At 37.1% G+C, this 25527-nt stretch overlaps 1 protein-coding gene across 4 annotated transcripts in view; it reads left to right on the forward strand.

Annotated features, from left to right (window-relative positions):
- The window catches only part of MYO3B (myosin IIIB), a 196826-nt gene that overhangs the window by 7174 nt on the left and 164125 nt on the right, over positions 1 to 25527 (forward strand). For 3 of the 4 annotated variants that reach the window (XM_068685652.1, XM_068685654.1, XM_068685653.1), the window contains exons 1-6: positions 12435 to 12622; positions 15968 to 16060; positions 18019 to 18202; positions 19718 to 19852; positions 22147 to 22251; positions 22514 to 22613. In XM_068685652.1, the coding sequence (XP_068541753.1) occupies positions 16002 to 16060; positions 18019 to 18202; positions 19718 to 19852; positions 22147 to 22251; positions 22514 to 22613 (583 nt within the window). In that variant the 5' untranslated portion in view covers positions 12435 to 12622; positions 15968 to 16001. Of the gene's footprint in view, positions 1 to 12434; positions 12623 to 15967; positions 16061 to 18018; positions 18203 to 19717; positions 19853 to 22146; positions 22252 to 22513; positions 22614 to 25527 lie in introns of those variants that run through there. The other variant, XM_068685651.1, reaches the window with a different exon arrangement.

Genomic DNA, 25527 nt, shown 5'->3' on the forward strand with positions numbered 1-25527 from the left:
GTTCCCTCTGCAAAATGCTGTGTGACCTGCAAATGTATAAACACTCTGGGGGCTAGATGGAAGATCTTGGAGTGATGAAATGATATACCTTTGGGTAAGACTGCCCTAACACCTATGGATTGCTGTAGTACCATGTGAAGCCCTTACTTTGTCCTTGACACAGTTCCAGCTCTGTCACGGAAGCTGCTAGCTGTTAAGTTGTGCCTTGTCTGTGCTGCCTTCCCAGCTTTTCCCCATTCTTGCCATTGGACTCAGGAGTGGAAGTCTCAAAGAGTCCACTAACTGTAGTCTCCTTGCACCAGGTGTGCTATTTTCTGCAGTGGACTGTCAGGAGACAGAAGGTTTTTGTGGAGCAGTTCCTTAGGAGGGCTCAGTATCCATAACAAACAGCACCCTGTGAAGGCCTTGGTAAAAGCTTTGTAATGTCGTGTTGTCAGGGAGGTGTCCTGCAAAGGGTCCCCCTCCTTAGGGTTATAAAGACCTGAGGGTCAGTCCACAGAACACACCAAGACTCTTGCTGGTAGAAGATGGTTTGCCTTCAAATGCTCAGCAGCTTACCCCAGGTTCTGTTGTCTCGTCTCATCAAAGCATTTGCTTTAAAATTGACTTTGAGGAGATTAGCCAGCAAAACCTGGAGGTATAGGGTGAGATATGTCATTTTTTAGGTTTCTGATCTCTAATTATATCAGCTAAGTAGTCTAGATACTGCCTATGTAACCATCATCTAGTTACTTCACTTGTCATGGAGCAATCCCGTCATCTTTGTATCATGTCCAAACAACCTGTTACTGACCTATTTGTTATTTGTTTGCAAAAGCTGTTCTGAAAGGAAAAGAAAAAAATTAAAAGCCCCAACTTCTGTTATTCAAAGTATGTAATATTTCTGTTGCTAACATTTTTCTTCTGTGTGTGGAATAAACTCAGACTGATTGTGTTAACTAGACCAGGAGAAGTAAAAAGCTTAGAATGGGATGGCAGTTTTCTTGTCTCCTTGTACATTTTTCACACTGTGTTTTAAACTTCCTGGAGGACTGCATGATAGATGCAATTAATTCCACCTCATTTGTAAGAAGAGGGCATGTTTGGTGCACATCTTGTTGTCTTCACTTGTTCTCCCACCGTTTCTGTCAATAGTTACATGGGTGATCTTTATACTTTATGTGCAGCCTGTGAAGTGGATATAAAGACCTGTCAGACTACTTTTTCTAATACATTTTCTTCTGAGGAAACAAACCTAACATAAATGTCACCTGCAGTATGAGCAACTGTAGCAGATGGAGCTTTGAATTAATGGCTCTGAGAAGCAAGCCAGGGGAGATTATGAAAAGAGATAAATACAGTAGCTATGCTACAAGATTCAAAACATTTTCTGTTATTAAAAAGGACTTCAAGAAAGAACAGTGTATCTTCAAAAAGTTACAGAGTATTTTAAAAGAACCCATCTTTAGTTTGTTGTGCTCTTGGAAACCTGTTCAAAAATTATTTGTATTACATTTACAGCGGAAAATTCCTCCATTCATTTAATTGATTTTTTTGGTTTTTTAGCTGTGTGGGTCTTTCTTTTGAAAAAAAAAAAATACTTTGAATATGCTACTTTAAATTTGCTTGCAAAAGATACATAGAATGATGCTCTATGTTTCGTGGCAAGATCCTTGTCTTCGTGAAAAATGATCATAAAACTAAACTGTCTGGTGTGTGGAAGATCATGCATATTGTGATCAGATGTAGAGGAAGGACCAGTGTTAGTGTCAAAGAAGTGACTAAGTTTAGCAGCTGATAATAAATAGAAAGGTTAATGCAGCTCCCCTGCTGGTGTTCCTGTCATAGGTCCAGGGAACTGAGGCAATTTATGCTAGCAGAAGGTTTGGAGGGTCTGCAGAAACATCTAATAATAAACTAAAGGAGATGAGCAGTGAATCGTGTAAATAGGGTAAGTTGCTTTTCACTAGTGGTAGTTTGGACACTTTCTAGTTTCAACAGTGAAGGACTATCACGACAGACAGTAATCATATATATGCCATAACACAGAAACTGGCTGCCTTAATAGCTTGATAAAAGGCATTTATGGTGGCATATGATTGCAGCTGAGAGCCTCACTGAGTTCAACAGCACTGCTGAGACAACATGCTTAGTTTCACACCCCCTCATAGCAGCTAACTAGCCACTGTGAAATGAACACCTTCCTTTGCCCAGTTGTGGAAAGGCATTTGGAACAAAGAATTACTACCCTCTGAGCAGGAAGAAGACAGGCTGAAAGACTGGGCATGCATGTAAAACGAATGCTAAGAATACAGTTCAGAGTACTTGTTAAATCAGATAATGCCCTTAAAGTTATAAACAATTGTGGCAGAGTTGTGTCCCTCCCCACCCCACCCTACTGTTGTCATAAATTACGATGATGCTTCCACATGTGAAAGTCAGAGTTTCCAGGGGCATGTCTTTTGCAAACTGATGAACTCCACAACAATCAAAATGGGAAAAACAGTGTTTTAGCCTTCAGTGCTAAATGTTCAACGAGGCTGCAATGCTGCTGCTTCCTCAAAGCACTGTTCTTGGTCCAGAAATCTTAAGGCTTCCTCAGATTTGCCTCCCCATGCTGCAGTCATTCCTCCTGATTATTGGCAAGGTGCTCCTGAAGTGGGAAGTCACGGAGTGGTTCTAGCTGTCAAATATGAGTCAGTTCCAATTTTCAGAGTTCTCTGGAGAACGTTAGTCATAGCTTCTATTTGATTGGCAGTAGGAGCTCTCTCTGTTGTCTGATTGTCCTGTACTTACTGCTGATAACCTGTGCGTATACAAACTCAGGCATTTTGGTAGTTTCTGTTCAACTCTTATTTGCATTTTACTGCAAGTTGACTGAAAGAAAATAAAGGGAATATTAATCTTTTGGGAAGAAAGAGCTACAAACAGCTCCTCAGGGAGCACTGACAGAAGCTCTGATGGCAAGCACATGAGGCAGGAGACTGGAAGTATAATCTTAAACCACGGGGAACTGGAAACCCTCTGCGACTGAGAACCAGCCATCAGCACTGCTCAGTGAAGCAATATGGAGGCTGTAAATGAGGTGTTTGAAAGTCAGGAATCTGGTAGTAGAGTGAGAGCTGCTGAAGCGGCTGAAGAACAATCCAGCAATCAGCACTATAGCTCTGTGAAGGCTCAGTAAATGATTTTTTACATGATGGGGCTCTGGAGGAGGTCCTTGCTGTAGTCGCTCTTAGATAGAGAGTGAAAGAATTCAGTGCATGAATGTTTTCTAGATCTATAAAATCATACTTTTCTTCTGAAACAGGTTTGTTTCTGGTCTGCCCCCCTGTTCCCCCCCCGCCTGTTCCCCCCCCCCCAAGCATGCTTGTACAGTAACTGGGAATTTCACTTGTCTCTTTTTTCTCATTATCCAGTTGGTCTCCATCCTTGCAATCTTTCATAAGAAGGACTATGTTGGTTATTCTCCCCAGTTACCCATGTGCTCTTCATGCTGTTGAAATGAGATGGAAAGACGGTTTTTGTCTGAGCTCAAAACTTACATTTTTGCATGAATGTGTTTTGGTCATATTTCAGGTTCATTTTCCAACCTGTACACCTTCTACAAACATAGAAAATTACCAGAGGAAAGATATTCTTTAAAAAAAACAAAATTTCAAATGATCGTTTGTAGGCAGTTTTTATCATTTTGTGTATTTAGTTTCATGCCTTTAGGACTACTAGGAGTGGTAGTGTTACTGTATAACATCTTGCTTCTGTTTTGGTATAAATATGAGTGTACAGATCTTATAAAATTTTGTGACTTTCAATAGTCAGTGAATTTGAGGGAATATATGAATGGTTCTGATACTAAGTAGGTTAGTGTCATGTGAATTCCAGTTAGGAATGTTAGTCCAATATTTACTATGATTTTTTCCTCTAAGAATTCAGCTTTTTTGTCCTGCTTTCCTGTCTGCTTTTCTGTTCTGAATGCAGCCAGTTACAGATACATACTCTGTCCTAAAACAAGTAATTAAGTAAGGGGTAGTAGTATGGGAAAGCTACATCCAGTGATTCTTCTGTCTGTACATCAGTATCTGTATATCAGTAAAAACTGTCTGGAGTACAGCCTCAAAGTAACATGAATATCTGCCAAAAGAAATTGTGAGGATTAATGCTACTGGGGCTATTTCTTGTAAGGATGCCATGAACATTGTACATAGATCTGTGGTCTAACCTGGACATTATTCAGATTTCTCTGAGTCTTAACAATGGCCCATCTGAAGAGATGCAGAAAATGGAAGTGTGATGTTTTAATAATGAAAACTGTAAACTTTGGATAGTGCAAATACATAAACCTTATTTGTGTACCTGAAATACGGAGTCATCTTTCTAAGAAAGTTTTAACTTATGTCTTCTACTGTGGTGTACAGGAAAGGGAAATTAATATGAGTGTTTCAGGAAGCATCTTAATCCAACATTCAAAATTAAGTGGAGGAAAGGTCTTTGTCAGTTCTGTATTGCACAAAAGAGAAAAGGCTATATTCCTACTTATTAAAGTCCCGATGACAAATGGGTATGAATGTTTCATCAGCCAGAGGAAGTAGTCTCACACTTCCATGAGCTTAAGAGACTTAAAGAATCAGAATCATTTTATAATTTGTGACAAAGACTAATTTTGTTGAATAATAAATTCTAAGTCATGAGAATTTTGGAAGAACTTTTTATTTAATTGGAGGAAGAAAAAACTAAAATTTGAAAGTTATTTTTGGGGCAGGTGATTTTTTAAAGCAGGTTCTGAAACAGGGTTCAGCTTTACAGTTTGAGGTTTTGCATAGTTAAATCTTAGTTGTCTGAATAACTACTTAGTTAAGGAAGAGCAATGTATCCTTATGTCCTCAAATGATTGCATACTCTATGCATGTACATGTATGCGTAAAAAAAAAATAAGTTTGTTTACCTCAAAATATGCATCTTGTATATTAAACACCACATCCTTTTTTGAATGTGCATGTTATATGTAAAGAGTATCTAGTGTAAGATATGACCATTAAAGTTTAGTCTAAAAGTCTGTGAATTCTTAAATTTATCATTTATTACAGGCAGTGCTGTAGCATGCATATCTTCATCAGTCTTTCTTTAAGCAAGTAAAAATAGAGACCATGAAAAAATAGTCTGGCTGGGGGTTAGCCAACCGTCCAGTGACTGCCAGACAAGTCCGTAGCAGCAAGGCAGGCTTAGGGGTTTGGCCAGGAGACCAAGTCCATGGGTTAGGGACTGGGTGTTAATGACTGGGGTACGTAGCTGTCATTTAGCTCAAGTAGGGACCAAGGACAATGGGCTCTTGTTAAATGCAGCTCCTGACTGAAGCAGGCACATTGCAGACTTTCACAAAATGATGTAATCCATTGTGCTTCTCACGTATCTTTTCATGTGCTGAGCAGTTCTGTGCTGGTTCTTACACTCGATATGCAGTTTTGCCTGCTGATCTTGCTCAAGTCTGAGCTTACTTGTCTCTCTGCTGCAGGTCTCTTTTCTTGGTATGTTTTGGATTCCTTTGCTGTGTCAGAGTTCAACCCACTCAAGATAAGATTAATTCTGGCGTGGATGACTTCACCTCCTGACAAAATCTAATTGCCTTGTCAAGGAGTAATTCTGGATTTTGCAGTACTTTCCTTTTGAATAATTATGATAAGATCTTTTATCAGGGACTTATATAACCCCCAAACTTGCATGATTGTATCTTCATCTTTTGACAGACATGGATTTTCATTATTTTCTTTGTACACATAGAGAGAATTTTCAATGGCTATAATTTTTACATGGAGTGCCTCATTCCTTCTGTTTTTGTAACACTGCACTGTATATCCTTTCTACATCTGAATTAGCAGAAAATTGTAAATTAGAAAAAACTGCATCAGAATCTGCTATCACCTAGCTGTTTTTCTTTACTTTTCACTGGCATTCTGTAGTTGAAGGTACAGGATGAACCATGGTTTACAGCTCCTCAATTTTCCTCCTCATTTTTGTGTTCCCAGAGCCCAGGAGTTGAGTGAATCATTACTGAAATCACAGTAGGTCTGAGATCCTTTTTCCCTGAAGATAAGACACATGAATTTGCAGTTTTAAAATCAACAGTCTTTGTAAAGCTCTTTTAATGATCTCTTTCAGCAGTGACAAGAGGAAAGAAGTATTTGTAATTTGTACATTTTTCTACTATTCCCAGTAGTGCCTCTGCTTCCAGACTCATGACAGCAGTGTTTTCCCCCATGTTGTGGACTGAACTAGACAAGGGATCTGTAGCCCTGCCTTGGATCTGCTTTGTTACAACATCCCTCAAAAATAGGATTGTATGCTGAACCAGTAACTCCAGCAACATTTGTTGTTAAATACACAATTAAACGAGACAAACACCCTGATTAGTGTGTCTCCTTGAAGTATGGTTGTTAATTTATAAGATAACAAACGTAAAAAAATGTAAATGTATACAGAGTCTTGTTTCTGAGATTTAGCAGCTACTGTCATGCTTCGCAAGAGGCTGACAGCTTGTGAAAAGTTCAGTCAGATGTGAGTAATCACCAAAGTAGGTTAAGGGGCAGGTGAAACTGTTCACATCAGCCTCTCCAGAAGGTGGCAAGCAGTAGTTTGATGGAAAGAACAAATTACTCCCTTCTTAGATGAATGAGTAGTAGTTTGTGTTTTAGGGGAGGGGAAAAAGAGGAGTTATCCCAGAGACAGGGATGGATTGTAAAGCAAAAATGATTGCTGAAGTAGGATTCTCTTCTGTGAGGGTATATAAGCTGAAAAAGACCTGTGAAATTATTAGATATGAGAAACCTTTAAGGCTGATTTAAGTCTAGATGGGTATAGACTTGTGTCTTTTAATATTTGTTCTCTTATGACTTTGTAAACCTTGGTGAACTGTGTTGTCTACTGTGGCTATAGTAAATAAATCCTGTTATTAGCAGCTTATATTGACCTGGTTTGAGTGAAGGATGATATCAATACAGCCGGCTAACTCCAAGGAATTTGTGCCTGTGGGCTCTTGCAATCTGTAGGTGGTAGTGAACTACTCTCAGGCAGCTAGCAGCCCAAAACATTTCTTAGTGGTTGTGAACGGTAATGAAGTTGCAGAAGCAAATGCACAAACCAATAACTCAATGTCTAAAACAAAGAGATATTTCTATTTCTGAAGAGGAAACCTCTCTGGAATGGTAGTGAGAAACCCAAGGATTGCAAAAAGAGTGTAAGGGTAGAGAATGTTATTCCCAATTTTACAAACTGGAAATTAGAGATAGGGAAAAGTGGAATAATATTTCTAGGGTACAGACAACATTGTTCTGTCCTGATATGTTAACCTGTTCCTATGCCCTGCCTTCAAAATATTTTTTTCCAGCTCCTGTAATTGCGTCCCATATGGTAGTTGGCTTCACTAATGTAAAGGTTAAGCATAACATTAGGTCAGCATTCCTCTGAGATAACATCCCATTTTTAGAAGGAGTTCAGTTTTCATTAGTGAATTAACTGGTCGTATAAATATTTATGAGTATCTCAGATGTCCGATAACAATAGGAAATGAATAATTCATTGTAGAAAATTACCTTTGCACAATTGATACAACAAGGATATCAGTCAGATATGGCAATTTCCAAAAAGCAGCACAAAATACTGTTTTTGCTGGAACACCCCCACGGGATTATCTTTTTGATGCAACCGTTGGTGTTCTAGACTATTCAACAAACCTTCTAATGTGTGAATAGTAGTGGTGTGAGGAAAGTGCTTTTACAGAAATGTGTATATAATGTGAGCATATTGACAGTTTGGACAATTTAGGGAATCTCCATGCAGTATATGATTTCAGTTTGATGTTGGGAAGTTTGTGTCTAAGTTTCTCGGGCTACAAGCATGATTTAGATGGGGGTGTTTTTGCATTGTCTGATCTACTTTTGCTTCTGTGGATTGTTTGAAATAAACCTTGTACCTGCCAAAAGCTAATAAAGAAGAAAATTCTGATGAATGAATGGCTTTAAATGTGTTGAATAATCCATGTGACAAGTCAGATATGAAGCCTTAAGCTTAAACTGGGAGGCAGACTTCAGTGGGAGGTTTTGGTTACACAGTGGGGTTGAAGAGGAACTGTCTAAGTATGAAGGCTGAGAGATTAAGGGACAAAGATTATTACCAGCTGTTTTAAAGGAAAATCAGCCTTTCTGTTCACAAAAGGGTGCTTGCTACTGAGATCGGGAGGAGTGACTTATAAAAGATCCATGGTGCTTCAGAGCGAATGGTACAAGTTTGAAAGAAGATGTTGAGGACTCCTGAGTATAGTGGGTTAAGGTGAAAGAATTTGCCACATCAGAAAGCGGAGACAGGGAATTTTTATGACAAGATGTTTATTGTTTTAACTCTGCATTTATGCTCCATGTAATAGCTAAATTAAAGCAGTCTTCAGAAACCCTGTTAAGTCTGCGTATTGAAGTGTTCCATGTTGTAAGTATACATACCCTTATAACAGAGCACTGCAAGAGGATGTCAGGGCACCCAGAAAGAGCTGCCAGCATACCTGTGCAGCTAGTGGAGCTGGTCCACAGGTCGCATTTCTGTGACAGGAGCAGACAGCGAGGCCAATATGCACACGCGCTGAGCCTCAAGGGACACTTATAAACGTACCAGTCCATGGGATTGTCTGTCTGCAGTGACCTGGGGACAGGCAGTGAGGATTCTGTGTGGATATTCCAGCAGACTATCAAGTATAATGTTGCTGTAATCTTCAGAAAGATGCTGGAAATGTCTGTGTAGGTGGTACCTTCCAGTATATCTCTGAGTCAAGTACTAATTTGTCCAAATATGAACAGAGAACCTGAAGCTTGTATAAATATGGCTTGTGTGGTAAGGACATGAGTTACAGTCAAAAGTATCTCATGAGTTCTTTCAACTCAATTGTACTTGAAATGTAAACACTTTATAATGCTATCTAGTAACAGGAGCATCCTACGGTAAGATCCTTACAACACATCGCTCTGTATCTTTCTTGACTGGATGGTGTCAATTGCTGTTTTGTTTACCGTGCTTTTACTCTCTTTCAAGCTTTGCTCTTTTAGTAGATACTCTTAGATTCAACAGAAGGTAGGAACTGGGGTTGTTTGCAGTGGGTATTCTCATTGTGGAAGACGATCTATTGCTCTGTGACGTAGTAGAACGTAATGTCTGTAGGTCATAGTTTTGTTAAAAATGTGATGCAAACATAGTGCTGCATCCTGTGCATATTGAGCATGCAGTCTCATTTACTTCTATGGTGAAAGTCTCAACTGACTTCCCAGTTCAGCGCTGCTTGTGGTGACCTAGGGGTATATTATCATAGAATCACAGAATCATAGAATATCCTGAGTTGGAAGGGACCCTTAAGGATCAAGTCCAACTCTTGACACCGCACAGGTCTACCCAAAAGTTCAGACCATGTGACTAAGTGCACAGTCCAATCTCTTAAATTCAGACAGGCTTGGTGCAGTGACCACTTCCCTGGGGAGCCTGTTCCAGTGTGCAACCACTCTCTGTGAAGAACCCCCTCCTGATGTCAAGCCTAAACTTCCCCTGCCTCAGCTTAACCCCGTTCCCGCGGGTCCTGTCACTGGTGTTAATGGAGAAAAGGTCTCCTGCCTCTCGACACCCCCTTACGAGGAAGTTGTAGACTGCGATGAGGTCTCCCCTCAGCCTCCTCTTCTCCAGGCTGAACAGGCTCAGTGCCCTCTATCTATCTATCTATCTTCTGTGTTTGTTGAATGGTGTCACAAAATAGTTCTCAAGTTCTGAAAGTCTACAGTATTGAACACAGAGCTGTACCTTAAACTGAACAGTATGTAAAATAAAACTGAATAGCTGTTACTGAACTGCTAAAGGCTGTTTTTTCCAGGTGATAGTTGTTGTACCCAGTGCATAGTAAACCATCCTTATGAGCCACATTTTATCTTTGTAACTCTCCTAACCTTCTTCAGGAGTGCTTGCAGCAGTCCAGGAGTTGAACTCCGAAAAGAGGCTGCTTTGTTTCTTTGTTTTGTGTTGTGTTTAAATTCTGTTCTGAAAGTTCATGGATTTTATTTTATTTTATTTTATTTTATTTTACTTTATTTTACTTTATTTTACTTTATTTTACTTTATTTTACTTTATTTTACTTTACTTTACTTTACTTTATTTTACTTTATTTTACTTTATTTTATTTTATTTTATTTTATTTTATTTTATTTTATTTTATTTTATTTTATTTTATTTTATTTTATTTTATTTTATTTTATTTTATTTTATTTTATTTTATTTTATTTTTTATTACTAAATTGTTCTCTCTTCAAGATCACAGCTTTTGCAGGTGTTAATCTCTGCCAAATCCCCTGAATCAGTAGGGATTGAAATTGATTAGTGCTTCTCAGTGTGTAATACCTGGCAGGAGCAAGCTCTGAGAGTTTTTGCTCATGTTCATGTTGGCATCTGTTGTTTCTCCCAAGGTACTTGTCCCCTTTTCCTCAATGGATGGCTGAGTACTTTGGTAATGTGTTTTTGTATTAGTGGAGATTAAGCCCATATGTAAATTGTGGTAGATATTCAGGCATCTTCTCTTCTACAATAAAGACAAATCAGGTCTTTCTTACTGGTGACCATGTATCAGAATGTATAATAAAGTGCACCCAGATCTAAATTCGTCTTTGCAATCACAAAGTGCGATTTCTTATCAGGTTAGTATCTGGGAGAATCATGGTGTTGCAGCAGTGTTGTTTGTTATGCAGATCAGAGTATACAAATACAGAAGTCATGGAAATGAGAAGAGATCCATCAGTTATTATGTTACAGTGTGGAAAGCTATTTTCACTTTCCTTTCCAAAGCTAGCTTCCCATCAGAGTTTGCTGACATATGAATTTTTCTGCTTGCCTAAAATATTAACAAATGGTAATGTCTTTCTTTGGGGTTCAGACCAGCAAAAAAGTTGTCTTTGTTTCTTGCTGTAGATTAAGGCAATATTAAATATTGTATATAGGTATAACAACTCAGAGCAGCTCGTATGCGTATCGCTATCTGTCCTTCTCTTTTATGTATCTGTACCCTAAAATCTTTAACTGATTTTCAAGTTCAATAATTAACTGTGAACAGCAGCAGACACTGACATTGTCCTGCAATTTTTGTAAGACTTTTCTTCTGGAAACATGTTGAACAAATTGCTTGTGGATGTGCTTTGGTCTTTGTAACTGAATTCAACTTAGATGGTTATCGGCCCAGATAGTATAACCCGAATAATACATTTATAATTTATTAAACTTAATTCTTTAAAGGTTCTTTTGATAACCGCTCCATAAAGATAGCTGCTGAAGGAAGTTTAAAATTAATAGATTCTATCTCATATGCCTATTATTATTTTTGAAGCCTGTTAGAGAAGAGAAATTATGCAAATTGGTGTCACGGTAGGCTACTGCACACATGCTGGTAATGCATAACAACTAGCTTACTGATGAAAATACTTCATCTTAAGCAAGAGTCATTGTCAGCACTGAGAACTGCTCTTTGTATCACAGTTAACAGTTTATTATTATTTTTCTTATGGATATAGGAGAGTGTTCTGTAAAATCCTCATTAGAATAAAACTGCTGTAAAAGTGATACTGGAGCACTATGGTGATGAATTATGATTGATTACATTATACAATTAAAGTATATTGTGAAACAGTAGGAATATCCCTTCAAAAAAACTGAGCAGTTCTGTTGCTCACTCTCTGTGAATGACCGAGTGGCTTTAATTCTTCAGCTTCAGCATGTAAAAGACTTGATAAATAGATCAGGCTCAGGATCAATTAGTGTCACACTGATCTTTAGCATTAACGAAGTGAAGCTGCTAGGATTCAACCAGTTTATCTGTACCCTCTGTGACAGCAACTTAAGCTAACACGCAGTGTATTGTCTAGTACGGGACATGGGAAGTAGCATGCAGAACACACGGTTCTGCGCAGCACTGGCAGATACGGGTGCTCCCTGGGAGGAATCTATTTTAATTCTGAAGAACTCCAATATCCTTAGCAGGAGAAAAATCTGATAAAAGCTGGTTTCAGAAAGTAGGTCGCTAATGTAAGTTTGCAGTTGTTTTCTTTCAGTTCTCCTACATCTGTTTTAGATTATTATTTTTTTTGGTCATCTGTACACAAAGCATCTCAGGCTTTTGTGGTTAGACTGCAGTGAGAAGGCTGGTTTTGGTCTAAGGGTCATGGTTCTGTTCATTGCCCTTCATCCTTCCATTTTAACGCTAACACATGTGTTTTGTTTGCCCTCTTAAATTGCTGCCAGAGAAGGTGGAGAAAACCTTCTTAGGTATTGATTTTTCACACATGGGGACAGTAGCCGGTAGTCACTTGATTTGCCACCTGCAGTTTATAACTGAATGGGCTCATGGGATTATAAACTTCATTTTAATGCTGAGTTCCTAGCCTGAGTTGAAATTGATATGTTAGCTGTTAGTCATTTGTAACTGCTTAGTATATTTTGTTTGTTGGAATTCTGGTTAGATGGCTAATATAAATAGTATTTTTGCAATAGAAATGCCATTGATCAGAACTTCCTGTTTGAGTTGGTAAATGGCTTTCAGAAATTTGGATCTGATCCTGGATAATAATTCCTGTTTAATATTTTGTGGGTCTTTCTGTCGTTTATTGTTGTATTTATAATGTAATAGTTACTGATTTTATCATGGTAACTGGCTAGGTAGACCATCTTATTTAACATTTGGTGATCAGAGTTGTAGACATGGAACTGATTAATTTAGCAGTCAGACAAATGAAACGTGTTGTAATTCCTCATGAATGATGAGTAGGTTTATTTTCAGGGGTACTGAAACCTTCAGTAGAAGATTTTATATACCAGCAGCACGGTTCCCTTTACCTTACTGGTTAGGACAGCTCTTCAAAAATACCTTGTTTACCCTGTGCAGGAGGTGATTTTTTTTTTTTTTTTTTTTTTCATCAGTAGGAGTGTTAGCAAAGCATTTGGTCTTTCACCAATTAATACAATTTTTTTCTGTTGGTTACATTATGTATATATTTTTAAATACAAAGTACCTTCCAGAAACCCTGGCAGTGTCATTTGCCATTAATAATACATCTTGCTAATTTTCAGAGTTTTTACTTTTGTTCTATCAGTGAAGATGGAAGAGAATCAAAGCCCCACAAAATTTTCAGAGATACTGGAGATCATTGTTATTAAAAAATTGTAGTGGCTTCAGTTCACCCTCATCTTTAAGACTTTCCTACTCTAGAGAACCTCAATGATTTCTTGTTCCATCCTTGATTATGTAGCTGATTGAGGCAGCATTTAATTAAACTTAAAGTGCGCAGCCCCATTCTATGCATGCCTAAGCAGCTCTCTTTAAGGCTGCTGCCACATCGTTTGCATGTTCCTTTCAGCAAGGAAGAGGCTTCAGGTCAAGGCAACTGGTATGGCTGTTACAGGCAGTAGCCTATAAAGAACATGAAGCCATGGGTCCAGGATAAGAAAGAAGCATCAGAATGAATTTCTGGGAAGTAGAACATGATTTTTGAGGGAGATGCTGATAGTGTTCACCTGAAGCTTGTAGAAGTTTTCTCAAGAGCATTGTGGTGTGCTTACTTGGGATTAGCAAGATGAGGTGACGAATAGTTCTAGAGTAAAGTAAGTGACCCAGCTTTGTGACCCAGCAACAGAATCAGCAACAAATATCCATTATGGAGAATTTAGGTATGTGTTGTACTGCAAGGATCCCTAAGTGGAAGCAGATAACACAGCTGCGCATTAACCAAGTTTTCTCTATTTCTGGACCCATATAACTGAATGAAGAAGTGACATTTAGATTTTTCTGCCATGATGTCAGTTTGTGTTTGGTGTGCAATTTTTTATGGTTAATCTCAAGAATATGATTTATGTTTCATGCTATGATGGACTGAAAACATAACAACAAGCTCAGCAAGGACAAGACAAGGAAGCAAGTATTCACAACACTTTCCTCAGAACTACCTTTGGACACAGTCTGCTCTCTGTCCTGGTCCTGTGGCTGATCTTGCAACTCTAAAAGTTTAGGTTATCCAATGCATCCATGAAAAGAATGTAGAAGGAAAGAAAGTAACAAAGATATTCCTTAATATATTTTAGAACTGTTTGTAGTGAAAGAAAATGTATGTGAGTACAGTTCATAAGAGGATTAAAAAGTTTTAGTTGGAGCATGTGAAAAGGGAGAAGAACATGTTTCCCAGTTACTTCCCCTATGTCTCCGTTTTGAACACCCACAGAGTCTGTTTGATGATTTCTGTAATCAACAGAGGCTTGTTCTGTGGACTGAATTTAGTAGGGGTGTTTTCAGGGACCTACCTTTCATCTATAAATAATAGCAGTTGTGTTGCTGACTGTCCTATCTTTTTTCTCCTGTTGGCCTAGTGAAACAACGTGATCAATTGAAGTATGGTCCTTTTTGTTCATACGTTGTATAGCATCAATAACAGCTTTTGAACATACTTCTATCTTTTTCCGTCTGCTTCCGTCACTGACCTTCATCCCCTAGAGAAAAGCGCACAGGACATTCTGCAATGCCCTTTTCTGTGACTACTTGAGAACAGTTACAGGATGGTGTGTTGATAGATTCATTTGTTTTGCTTGTTTCAGGATATTGACATCTTCTTTGTTTTAACCTAGCCAGTGAGGAACAGCGGGAGGAGACTAGCAGAGGAAGCTGTTCTGACTATTGATTTTCTTATGCCTTTCAGTGGTTCGTTAATTCCCCTAACAATTGCTTCTCAGGTAGCTGGCCTGGTGTGACCATCAGTAGCCAGCAGAATAGGGGCTGTCATGGCTGGCTGAAGCCATAGCTGATTATATCAACTTTGCCTTCTGAATTCTTCTGTCTGTGGGTTATTCGTTTAGTGTGGAAGCAATATTGAGCTCCTTACAAATAGTGAAATATGTCTGAGGACAGTGTTCTCATTCTTCCACCATTTGTGTAGATGCTATAAGAGTATTAGCTAGCTGTTTCACAAGAGGTGCAGAGGGATTCAACAAACAGAATGCTGAGAAATTAGTAGTGTGCAAGAATTGTTCATATGGAAACAGGATGTTTGATTGTTTCACTAATATTGACTGGAAGTGCTATTATGTCCCTTCAAGCTATGTCAGAATTCAAAACTGTCTAGTGCTGTATACCACCACTGTATAAGCACCAGGTTGGAGTGAGGCTGTTACTAATTTCAAAACCTATGTGGATATCTCTTTTTACAGTGAACTAGAAAAAGGGTGCCTGTTGGAAGGCAATAGGCAAATAACTGTTGTATGAAAGTTCAGTAAGGCAGTACTGAAAACAGAACTGTAATTCTTAAGCCATTCCTGGCACTGTTTTCCTTGCTTATGAGTCCCTCTTGTCCCTCTTGATTTCTGTGAAAGATAACTGTGAAATAATAAATGTTCCAAAAAAATTGTTGATTTTATTCCAGAAGTAGTTACATCATGTAAAATATCTGTGTAGTTATAATGTGTAGGTTCTTTTTTCTTTTCACAATATAGTTTGAGCTTTGTGAATCAACAGTGAGGATCACAGTAGGACTAGCAAAATACCACGTAATTTTCCAGATGGTTATTTTTGGGACCGTTTAAAGCCATTGAAGAAAACTGTGCTCCACAAGGAGCAAAATAACTTGGGAACTGTCTATAACCTTATTTCTTTTACGTTATCTTTTCTGAGAATCATCTTGGTTGGAAAAGACCTTCAAGATCAAGTCCAACCATCAACCTGACTTACTGAGGCTTATCACTAAACCATGTGCCATGTCCACGCTTTTATTATCAGACAATATGTGTAGTCTGTCTTACCATTAAGTGGTAATAAGACACAGTTATTGACTCTAATGCCATTCTCACAGGGATATTTTCTTTAAATAGACATAAAAGTTATTTATGAATTTTCCATCAGAAAAATTTAGTTTGTATGTGGTCTAACTCAGTTTGTTCCAACTGCTGAAGGTTTTCAGAGAGTCCTGGTGTTACAGAGAAACCCATGAAATCTGCTTTCTTGGTGGAGGATGCTTCATTTCATGGACAGCGGAGAGAAACCTTGTCAGTACCTGAACTATGTTAATAATTTTTGTTTTGCTCTTGTCTATCTTGGTAAGCTCTTACAGGATTTATTTTGAAATTAGTGTGTTATCTCTCCTATTTACCAAAATAAATAAATAAAATAAATCAGTCGTGCTATTTGCCCCTGTTTTATCCAGAGAGCAGCTTGTCTGTACTCCATCAAGTTGCTTTTATTTTTGCTCTGCTTTATTCTACAGTATGCAAACCAGGGTTTGGTGGAGTGCAGTAGGCATCTAGTCATTCCTCAAATAGTTTGTGTGTGTGCAGCCACAAATAGCTTTGTGTAAGATGTTCCCCAGCCAATAGAGTTAATTGCCAAAGTGTAATTTTTCAGCATCTGGTGTGGGCTATTTTGCTTGCCCACTTGGAACAGATTTAACCACTGAGAAGTTTTCTCCATCTGGTGGCAGAAATCATGAAATTCTTGTAATCCGTAGGTCTCTGATAGGCTGAGGCTCTCTCTGGGGAGGCCATTGGTAAGATTTTCACAGCTAGAAGCCACCATAGTATATCGCTCAAAGCCCAGAACAGGTGTGAGGCCTGATGTGCAGGGAGTGAAAGGAGAAAGTTCTTTCTAAAGACATTTTAGCATTAAGGTCTTCTTGGATGTTTGTTTTACATTGTACGAAGAGTGCCATGTATCATTTTCTGGACATTCTGAGTGATGGGCTAGTAGTTACAGTGACAGTGAAATACCAGCATTTTGTTTGTATTTACTTATTTATTTTTGTGGGTTGCATCAAAACAGTTTGCAGTCATCTTTTATGTCTTTGCACATGAACGACTGTAGTATTTCTCCGAAAGCATTAAAATGACATGTTCTTATGTTTGGTTTTTCTTTGTTTCTCTAACCTGATATGCAACTGTTCCCACATACGTTTGCATTCTTCGCCCCTCCCCAAGCAAACCTTGCTCTTAAGGCTGGCTTAACAGGAACTACATCTCTGAGGCTGTTGTTTTCAGTGCACGTAGTCCAGTCTGTTCACTGATTTTGGTGAATTCTTTCAATTGACCTGCTTCTCTGTTGAGATGCTGACTGTACGTATTCAAAATACTGTTCTTTATTTGCTGCATGATGTATTGGATCCAAGTAGTGAGAAACTGTCCTAATAACTTACATTATTGACCCTCAACGGATTAATGACATTGACCATCAACTCTAGCTTTTATTTCACTCGTCTTTTTTTTTTGTCAAGAAACCAAATGTTTTGTGTCATGTTTTGTGCCTTCTGTATAGTAAATTACTTTAATAAAATGTAAATGCTTTTCCTTGGCATCTAAAGGAATTTTAAAAGTTTAATTCTTCTGGAAAAGGAACAAAGCAGGCAAATGGACACATGCTTCCATTTTTGAATACTGCTATACAGATCTGCACTGCATGTGAATTCGATTGCAGGTTCTTCTTTTCTCTATCATGAGCAGAAAGCACATTTATTTCTTTAATTAGATTGAACAGTTGCTGCTTTGCTCTTTTTTAACTTCTCAGTTTCCCTACTCAGGCTCACATTTCTTTCTGACTAAATTTCACATGTAAGATAGTTGTTATTGATGCTGGAAATGTTGTAGAGGTAAATGAGAGAGTAGATTTTTAAAAGTTATTTCAAGCAGGTTTGCAGATATCAGATATGCTTAGAAAAGAAATGGCTCAAACCTTAAAATTCAGGTGTGTGTTTGAAATCATTTGGAACGAGGTGCTAGTTGATCCATCAAATCAAGAGAGAAATGATCCAAAAAATCAAGAGAGAAATGGTCCTCAGTGTTTTCTTTGCATTTCTCTATTTATTGATTTTTATCTTTCTGCCTGGTTTTCATTTGTCATTCCATCTGGATTTCTTCTCAAGTTAGGACAGCATTTTGTTTCTTTATCATAACACTGCTGCTTTAGTACAGAAGTGCTTAGGGCTTTCCACTGTATTTGTGTTTGCTTTGTTTTCCAGGAAGCCATTATATGGATTATTTCAATATAACTCCAATATGATTGGACTAGAATCATTAGCTGATCCCTCAGATACCTGGGAAATTATAGAGACTATTGGGAAAGGCACTTATGGTAAAGTCTATAAGGTTGCCAATAAGAAAGATGGAAGTCTGGCAGCAGTAAAGATACTGGATCCTATTAGTGTAAGTAAAAACATTAACTGTAACTTCATTGTTAATTTTAAAGAATTTTTAAACAGATGTGAAATGTAGCTCAAATGTGTGAGATACGTGAAAGCATCCTGGAGGGAATGTTTTCACAGAATGCATTGGTGGAAAGAAACAGTTTGGAACCAGCATCTCAAAGGTTCAGCTGACAATTTCATCATCTTGCATATTATTTGAAGATGACATTTGCCTAGTTTAATTTATACATCTATATTATTCTTCTGGTACAAATTTTGATACCTGTGCTTGGAGCATGCACATGCTAAGAAGGCAGAAAGACATTAATCCGTTTTAGGGGCCTGTTACAGCAGGGGAAATAAAAAATGCTGTTAATCTTAAATGTTCTTACTTTATGTGCTCCCTAAAATAACTACTTTTTCCATTGCAGAAGGACTGTGAACTTTAGGATATTTTATAGTAATTTTCTCTAAGTAGATAACACTGCTAAGCAATTGTTAAGGTAAAAACAGAAGAGCAGCACAGGATGGATTCTTGGAGGTAGCTCTGTACCAGCTTCAGTTGTAGTGGGAGTTAAATGCCTAACCTCCCTTGAGAACCAAAGCCCTAGTTTTCAGTGAAAGATTTAATTGGCAGTGGTACAGGTTGGATTGAGATGGAGTATGTTCATAATAGGCTAATATATTTACTAAGAAAAGTTGAATTTCTGTCATTTGTCACTTCCGAAATTATCTTGGTTTTCTCCTGTATAAATCTGAATAAGGTACTAAATAAGCTTATACCCTTTTTAGGAAAAATAATAAAAAAAAAGAAACATGTAAATGCATGATATATTTTTTTAATACATGCAGTCTCTGCAGAAACAAATTTACTGCTTAGGTGCTGTTCTGAATTGCAGCTTGTGTGCTGATATTAAACAGTATTTTGTAATTGTCACAGAATTGTTTCATTAACAAATATTTAGTAACATTTCCTTATTTAACAAATTTTGATTTTTCACTCTTCAATGGTTTCTGGTGTATGTCTGTCTTTTCCTCTTAAGAATGTCTTTATTGTGTTCCACTTTGAGTTTTTGTGAAATTGTTCTCTGTGTGGCCCCATCTATGGTTCTGTTTGAATGAACCATAGAAAAGAATGAATCAAAGCTCCATGTTTACATGTAGCTTGCACCTTAAAAAATATGCATGTTTGAAAACAAGTTAAAAACTAATACATGTGCAAATGTATTATTTAGACAGCCAAGCATAGTTCAGTTTATTTTTTTTATTTATTTTCTGGTTATGTATATTATGTATTAAAAGAATCCTTGAAGAAGAACCACTTACTTTACAAAGATTTCATGTTTTTGTATGTAAAAACAAAAGTATCATGATTTGATGTGGATTAAATTTACAATTCCATGTGAGTATTTTCAGCAGCATTAAAATAAACCCATTTAAAATTACAAACTGATTAAAAAATGGTTGTTATAATTTTGTTTTGTTTTGAACAGGCTTATAGTGTTTATATGTTTTGTATTTTTTTTCTACTTAGGATGTAGATGAAGAAATTGAAGCAGAATATAATATCTTACAGTTTCTTCCTAATCATCCTAACGTTGTTAGATTTTATGGGATGTTTTACAAAGCAGATCAGTATGTGGGAGGACAGCTCTGGCTAGTACTTGAGGTAAAAACATTTTGATAATATTACATCTTAACTAGCAAATGTTGGTGGGCCTCTGTTCTGTATTGCTAGAAGAGTCACTGACTTTCATGATTCACTGATAGGGGCTATTTATCAAAAAAAAGGGTGATAGATGATGTGTCATAGTCCTCTGTTGAAAATCACACAAACTTTATTTAATAGAAAACGTCCTTGCATTTTATTTCTATTCAAGAAGCTACATTTTTCCTCCTAACCCAACAAATCTTGTTGATAAGAATGGTTCACCTAAAAACAGCTTATTTTTTTCATGTTGGGGAAAATATTGGATAAAACATTTCTCTAATTTTTTGAGAGATTATGCTCTCAAAGGAAATGCAAAATGTTATGAGGAGTAACATGGAGGACGTTACTCCTCCGTTACAAACATGCTTCCTATTGCACAAGTGAACAAAGAAAATGTAATGGAAAAAAATGATATTACAGAACTTTAGAGGTTGGTTGTTTGAGAAACTAGCAACAGAAATGCTTATTATTATCTCTTCTTCAGTTGCAGTCAGTATTCTTGCAATGAAAAGTGGAAACTAACACTTCGTAGTCTTGTTGCCAGTTAAGTGACTGCCAAAGATCGTTGCAAGATGAGCACTTCTAAATGTTTTCTAGGCTTAATAGATACAGAGCTTTGCATAGACTGATGAGTAGAGCTAGCAGGCCACTCAAAAATTTTACTCAGTTGTAACTAGACTGAAGAAAGTTAACATTTGCTTTTTAAGTACAGATCATTTTAGAAATTCTACTGTCTGTTCTTGAATGATAACTGGAAGCAGAATGGAGAAGCTTTACTTCCACTTAACAAATGTAGAATGTCATCAATATATCTACCTTCTATATACTGCAGAATTATGTTGTTTGAATGAACTGTTTGAATGTTTCATATTAAATTTCAGTAACAATTGAAAAAGGATCTTTAGTATTTTTGTTTTGTTATTGTTTTTGTTTTTAACTGTATACATACTGGCTCTGTGTTGAGTTTGGGCTTGGTTTCCCATGTGTTTTCTTTTTTATCTCTGGAGTAGCATGTTGGACAGATATATCATACGTGGTATTCCATATAACAAATTTTGTACAGCAAAATTTCAAAGTTTTCTGTAGAACAAAATTGAATGTAGAATGTGGGAGAGTTAGTTCTCTGTACAGAATTTATCAGTTAGTATGTTAATGTCATGTGGTTTTTGGTGCACATTTTCCAAAATTTAAAAGACAGTTGACATTAAAAAAATATTTGTTTTCCTTGTATGGATAAGTTTACCAGACAAGGCAAACAATTTAATCTCTTGGAATTTACATGCAAATTTATGTATGTGTAACAGTGACTTTTTATATTATACATTAACACTTTTTTCATTAAAACAAAATACACATAATATTCACTTTGATTCATCTTTGAAATATATTTGTTAAATGTGCAACTTCAAAATTCTCTAATAAAAATGTTGTAGGTTTTTTTTTTTTTTCCTTTAGGAATAGATTTGGCATATTTACTCATTATAAGCAGGATCTTACTTTGATAATAGCCTAAGATGAGAAGTAGACACCTTAAAGAGAGGAAAATAGCTACTAGAAGGGCATGGACAGTGAAGTAATGGTGTGGGTGAAAAATACAAAGATTCTAATTTTACTTTTTCTCCTCCTCTTTTGCTGTATGGCTGTCCATTACTAGTGAAATGCTCGCAAGAAACAGCTTTCCTGGATCAAAATGCTTTATATCAGTTGCTGGCAGCACATGCCATCAAGTTTGGAGTATAAAGATATGGTTTCTGTCTACTTTATACTGCCTGCCAGCAGGAGCATTGATGGAGTGAAAGTTTAAAATGACTGCAATTTGTTGCCTCACGGTTATCAAGAGCATCCGTCTTTTCTGTCTGACATTTTCTTTGCACAAAAACATTTTTTTCAGAAATACAATGCACAAATCTGAAAATACTAAGTAATTTAAATTGGGCTTGAATCCTCTTTTAACATCAAAATACAGTCCTGTTAATAATATTTTGATTTTTAATTACATTTTATAAGTTCCACTTTATAAAATTTCACTTCCCTTTCCCCACCTAAGTCACTGTGATTTATTATTAATATCGTTAATGAATTATATTCTAAGGTATGGAGGACAACCTAAATAACTTCAAGATAAAAATCTAGTTGTTCCCAGACTTTTATTGTAGTGCAGTTTTGGTAGGTGTTCGCAGCCTAACCAAGCATGTTGAGTAACTGGGAACTTGTCTTGCTTTTTTTCCCTGTGCAACTCCCCCCCTTCACAGCTGTGCAATGGAGGTTCTGTCACAGAGCTTGTCAAAGGTCTGCTGAAGTGTGGCCAACGATTGGATGAAGCTATAATCTCATACATTTTATATGGTGCTCTCTTGGTAAGTATGTTCATTGGGCTTGTAATGACAGCAGAGGGTGCAATTTACTCATCTCATACATACATTTTCCATTTATAAAGTATGGTAATGTTGACAATATTATGTGGGCCATTATAGCAGCAGGGGTTGTATTGAGCATGTAATCTGGTGGACAGATGTTTCTATAGACTATGTGCAGATTGTCTTCATTACATTCCCTAATAGTAGGGTAATTGTTTTTAAATAAGGGAGTAAACTTATTTCTGTTACTGCTGGCATATAGGGCCTTCAGCATTTGCACAATAACCGGATCATTCATCGTGATGTCAAAGGGAACAACATTCTTCTGACAACAGAAGGTGGAGTCAAGCTCGTTGACTTTGGTAATGACCACTTCCCATTTGTTTTCTTGATACATGCAGTTTAGCCAAAGGCGTCTGTTTACTTTCCACTGGGAAGGCAGAATGCTATAATGAGAGACTTTTTCAGGAGGATACTCAAGATTATTTTGAGGAGGAAAAATGGAAAAGCAAGATACAGCAAGAATAAAAATTCTAGCAAAAAATCAGTGATAGACTTCTGGCTTAAAAGCATAAACATAATAATTTAATAATTAAAAGTAGCTTTGAAGGTGTCATTTTATTTACAAAGCTTTTTTTCATTTCACAAAGTATGTCAGTTTCAGGGTAATTCTCCTAATTTAAATTTAAATATTGAATCTTTTGCATATGAAAAGAAAACATTCTTCTCTCTGAAATGACTTTTGCTAGCCTCTAGCATTTTACTCCCTCTGAGCAGAAGGTAAAATGGTCCCATGGGTCCAAAACCCAGTATCCATTTAATTTGTGATTACTGCTGTTTGTTAGATATTAGCATGGCAGTCTGGAAACATCATAAGAACAAGAAGAGAAGGGAGAGAGAAGGAGAGAGAAATTGACTTGGCAATAAAATTTAACTTGGTTCAGCATTTTACTTCCTATGAATATCCACTCAAAGAAATAAGGGGATGCTTTAGTCTGTCAGATATGTATGCAATGGAATGATCAATTTTGTTAGTGGGTAACAGAAACAGATTATTAGTAATATGTGATTTATTAGCAAAACCATATAATACATAAGGTAATTATCATTGAGAATAGTACTGTGTGAATAACAGATGTATGCTTAGCAGAGCATGAAGGAAAATGAGAATACCAACCTTTCTGGCATCTTCTTGGTCTCTTGCTTTCTATGTTTTTGTTTTTATTTTGTGTGTATGTGTGTTTCTATGACATTTAAATTTAAACAATAATACTAGTGAATTACAACAAATACAACTACCTCAAGAAAAATATATGACCAAACACTCAAGCGTTCCCTAATATTTAACCATTAGGAAATACCGAGATGCAACATATCTGTGCGCTTCCTGTCTGAAGTATCATGCACCAAACTTTCATTAAGTTGCTTTTTTCCTGTCTAGCCCACTGCCTTAGTCACAGAAGGGACTCTGGGAACAAATTAGTACTGAGTCATAGGCAAAATTGTAGAACTGTGTGTCTCACTTGTTGCAGAAAGTGGAAGATACATTGTGAAAAATGCAGGGTTCAGAAAGAGAATGGTCTTGCAGTTCAGACATCTGAATGGCATCAAATTGAAGACTATTCCTGCTTCTGCCAGAGTTTCTCTTGTTATCAAGTCATTTGCATCAAACTTTTTAGAAATGGCCACTTTGTTTCTCATTTTCGTAGTACCCAGTCTGAAACATCTTTTCCTTCCTTGCAGAAGAGCTAAATGTTCTTGAACTGCAGCTGAGATCCATTACAGCTATACTTAAGGCACGTGGAGTGCCTGAAAACTGAAAGGTCTCAGATTAAGTACAGAAAAACAGTGGATGCATTTTATATTTTTAGGTTAATCCCTGGAACTAATAATCCTTCCTCATTTTGCAGGAATGTTAAGGAGATTTACTGTTTGATAAGGAGCGAAGGAAAGCTGTCAAAAAGAAAAGGAAATAATAATTCTGAATTTCCCATTGGATGGGCATACTACATAAGGAACTAGAATTCAAATTGATGGGGATAAAAGGAAGTATTCAGTGAGTACCTCAGTGAGCTCTGTCCATTCTGTCGACAGAATGAGACAGTCTTGAAGGGGGGGAGGAGAGATCTCGTACTCAAGGCAGTACATAAGCATATTAGCACATAGAGAGGATTGCACAAATATCCTTAACTGAGAATAAAGGCAATTCTTTGCCTTTATTGCATGACTTTATGACTTGTTTTTTTTCAACATGATACATATTTCTTTCTTCAACTGCTGTCAACAGCATGATACTTGAATAAATATTCACCATAGTGTAAGCTGACCCAAAATATCTGCAACTAATCATTCATTCATGCTCACGTTCGTCCTCTCTTTCCCACTGTATTCCTCTTACTTTCTTTCTCTGCTCTTTGGTATTCTGCGCTGTTTTGGAATGACCATAGATACAGCTCCAAGTTAGGCTAGCTGAAGAAAGATCAGAGTCAAATGCAGTCTTTTTGTAGGCACTCACCATTAGCTGTTTCACAGTGATACTCCATAAATCACTGACGGCTTGCAATCACACTGATATGAAAAATAAATACAGAATTTAAAGCCAGGTCGGATGGGGGTTTGAGCAACCTGGTCTAGTGATACGTGTCCCTGACCATGGCCAGGGGCGTTGGAATTAAATGATCTTTAAGGTCCCTTCCAACCGAAACCATTCTATGATTCTAGTTGAATCTTGGAGCCAGCAATCTATTTAACTTACAAATGACAATTTTGAATCTCATTTATTGGAATCAGGCACAAGTCTGTCATATGTGTCTACCTGTTTCTCTTCTTGCGTAATACCACAGGACCTGTGTTTTCTTTTTCTTTTTTTTTTTTTTTAATCCATGTTAACTTGAAATATTTTTAAGTCAATATTGCTTTTGTGTCAGCTTATTGGAATGCTCCTGAATTCTATAATTCAATTATAAATTGACCAGAGCACAGAAAAAGATTTGCTGTGAAAGTTCATTCTAATTTGTTTAGTGGTGGTTGATTTTGCTCTAGTTCCTTCCTTCCTTTTTTCAGCTGTGCTTCAGTAGTCCAGCCCGTCAGCAAAGCAGTGAAGCACAAGCTGTGTTTTAAGCACGTGCTTAACTTCTAAGTATAAGCTACAATGTGAGCTTGAGCTTCCATGATTTTCTCCACAGAGAAAGATTTAAGCAAATGCATAAATGTTTTGTTGAGCAGGAGCTTCAGCAAATACTCCAGTGAGCAAGTTTCCTGCCAGCAGTATTCAGG

Source organism: Anas acuta, chromosome 6 (genome assembly GCF_963932015.1).
Source record: "Anas acuta chromosome 6, bAnaAcu1.1, whole genome shotgun sequence".
Taxonomy (NCBI): domain Eukaryota; kingdom Metazoa; phylum Chordata; class Aves; order Anseriformes; family Anatidae; genus Anas; species Anas acuta.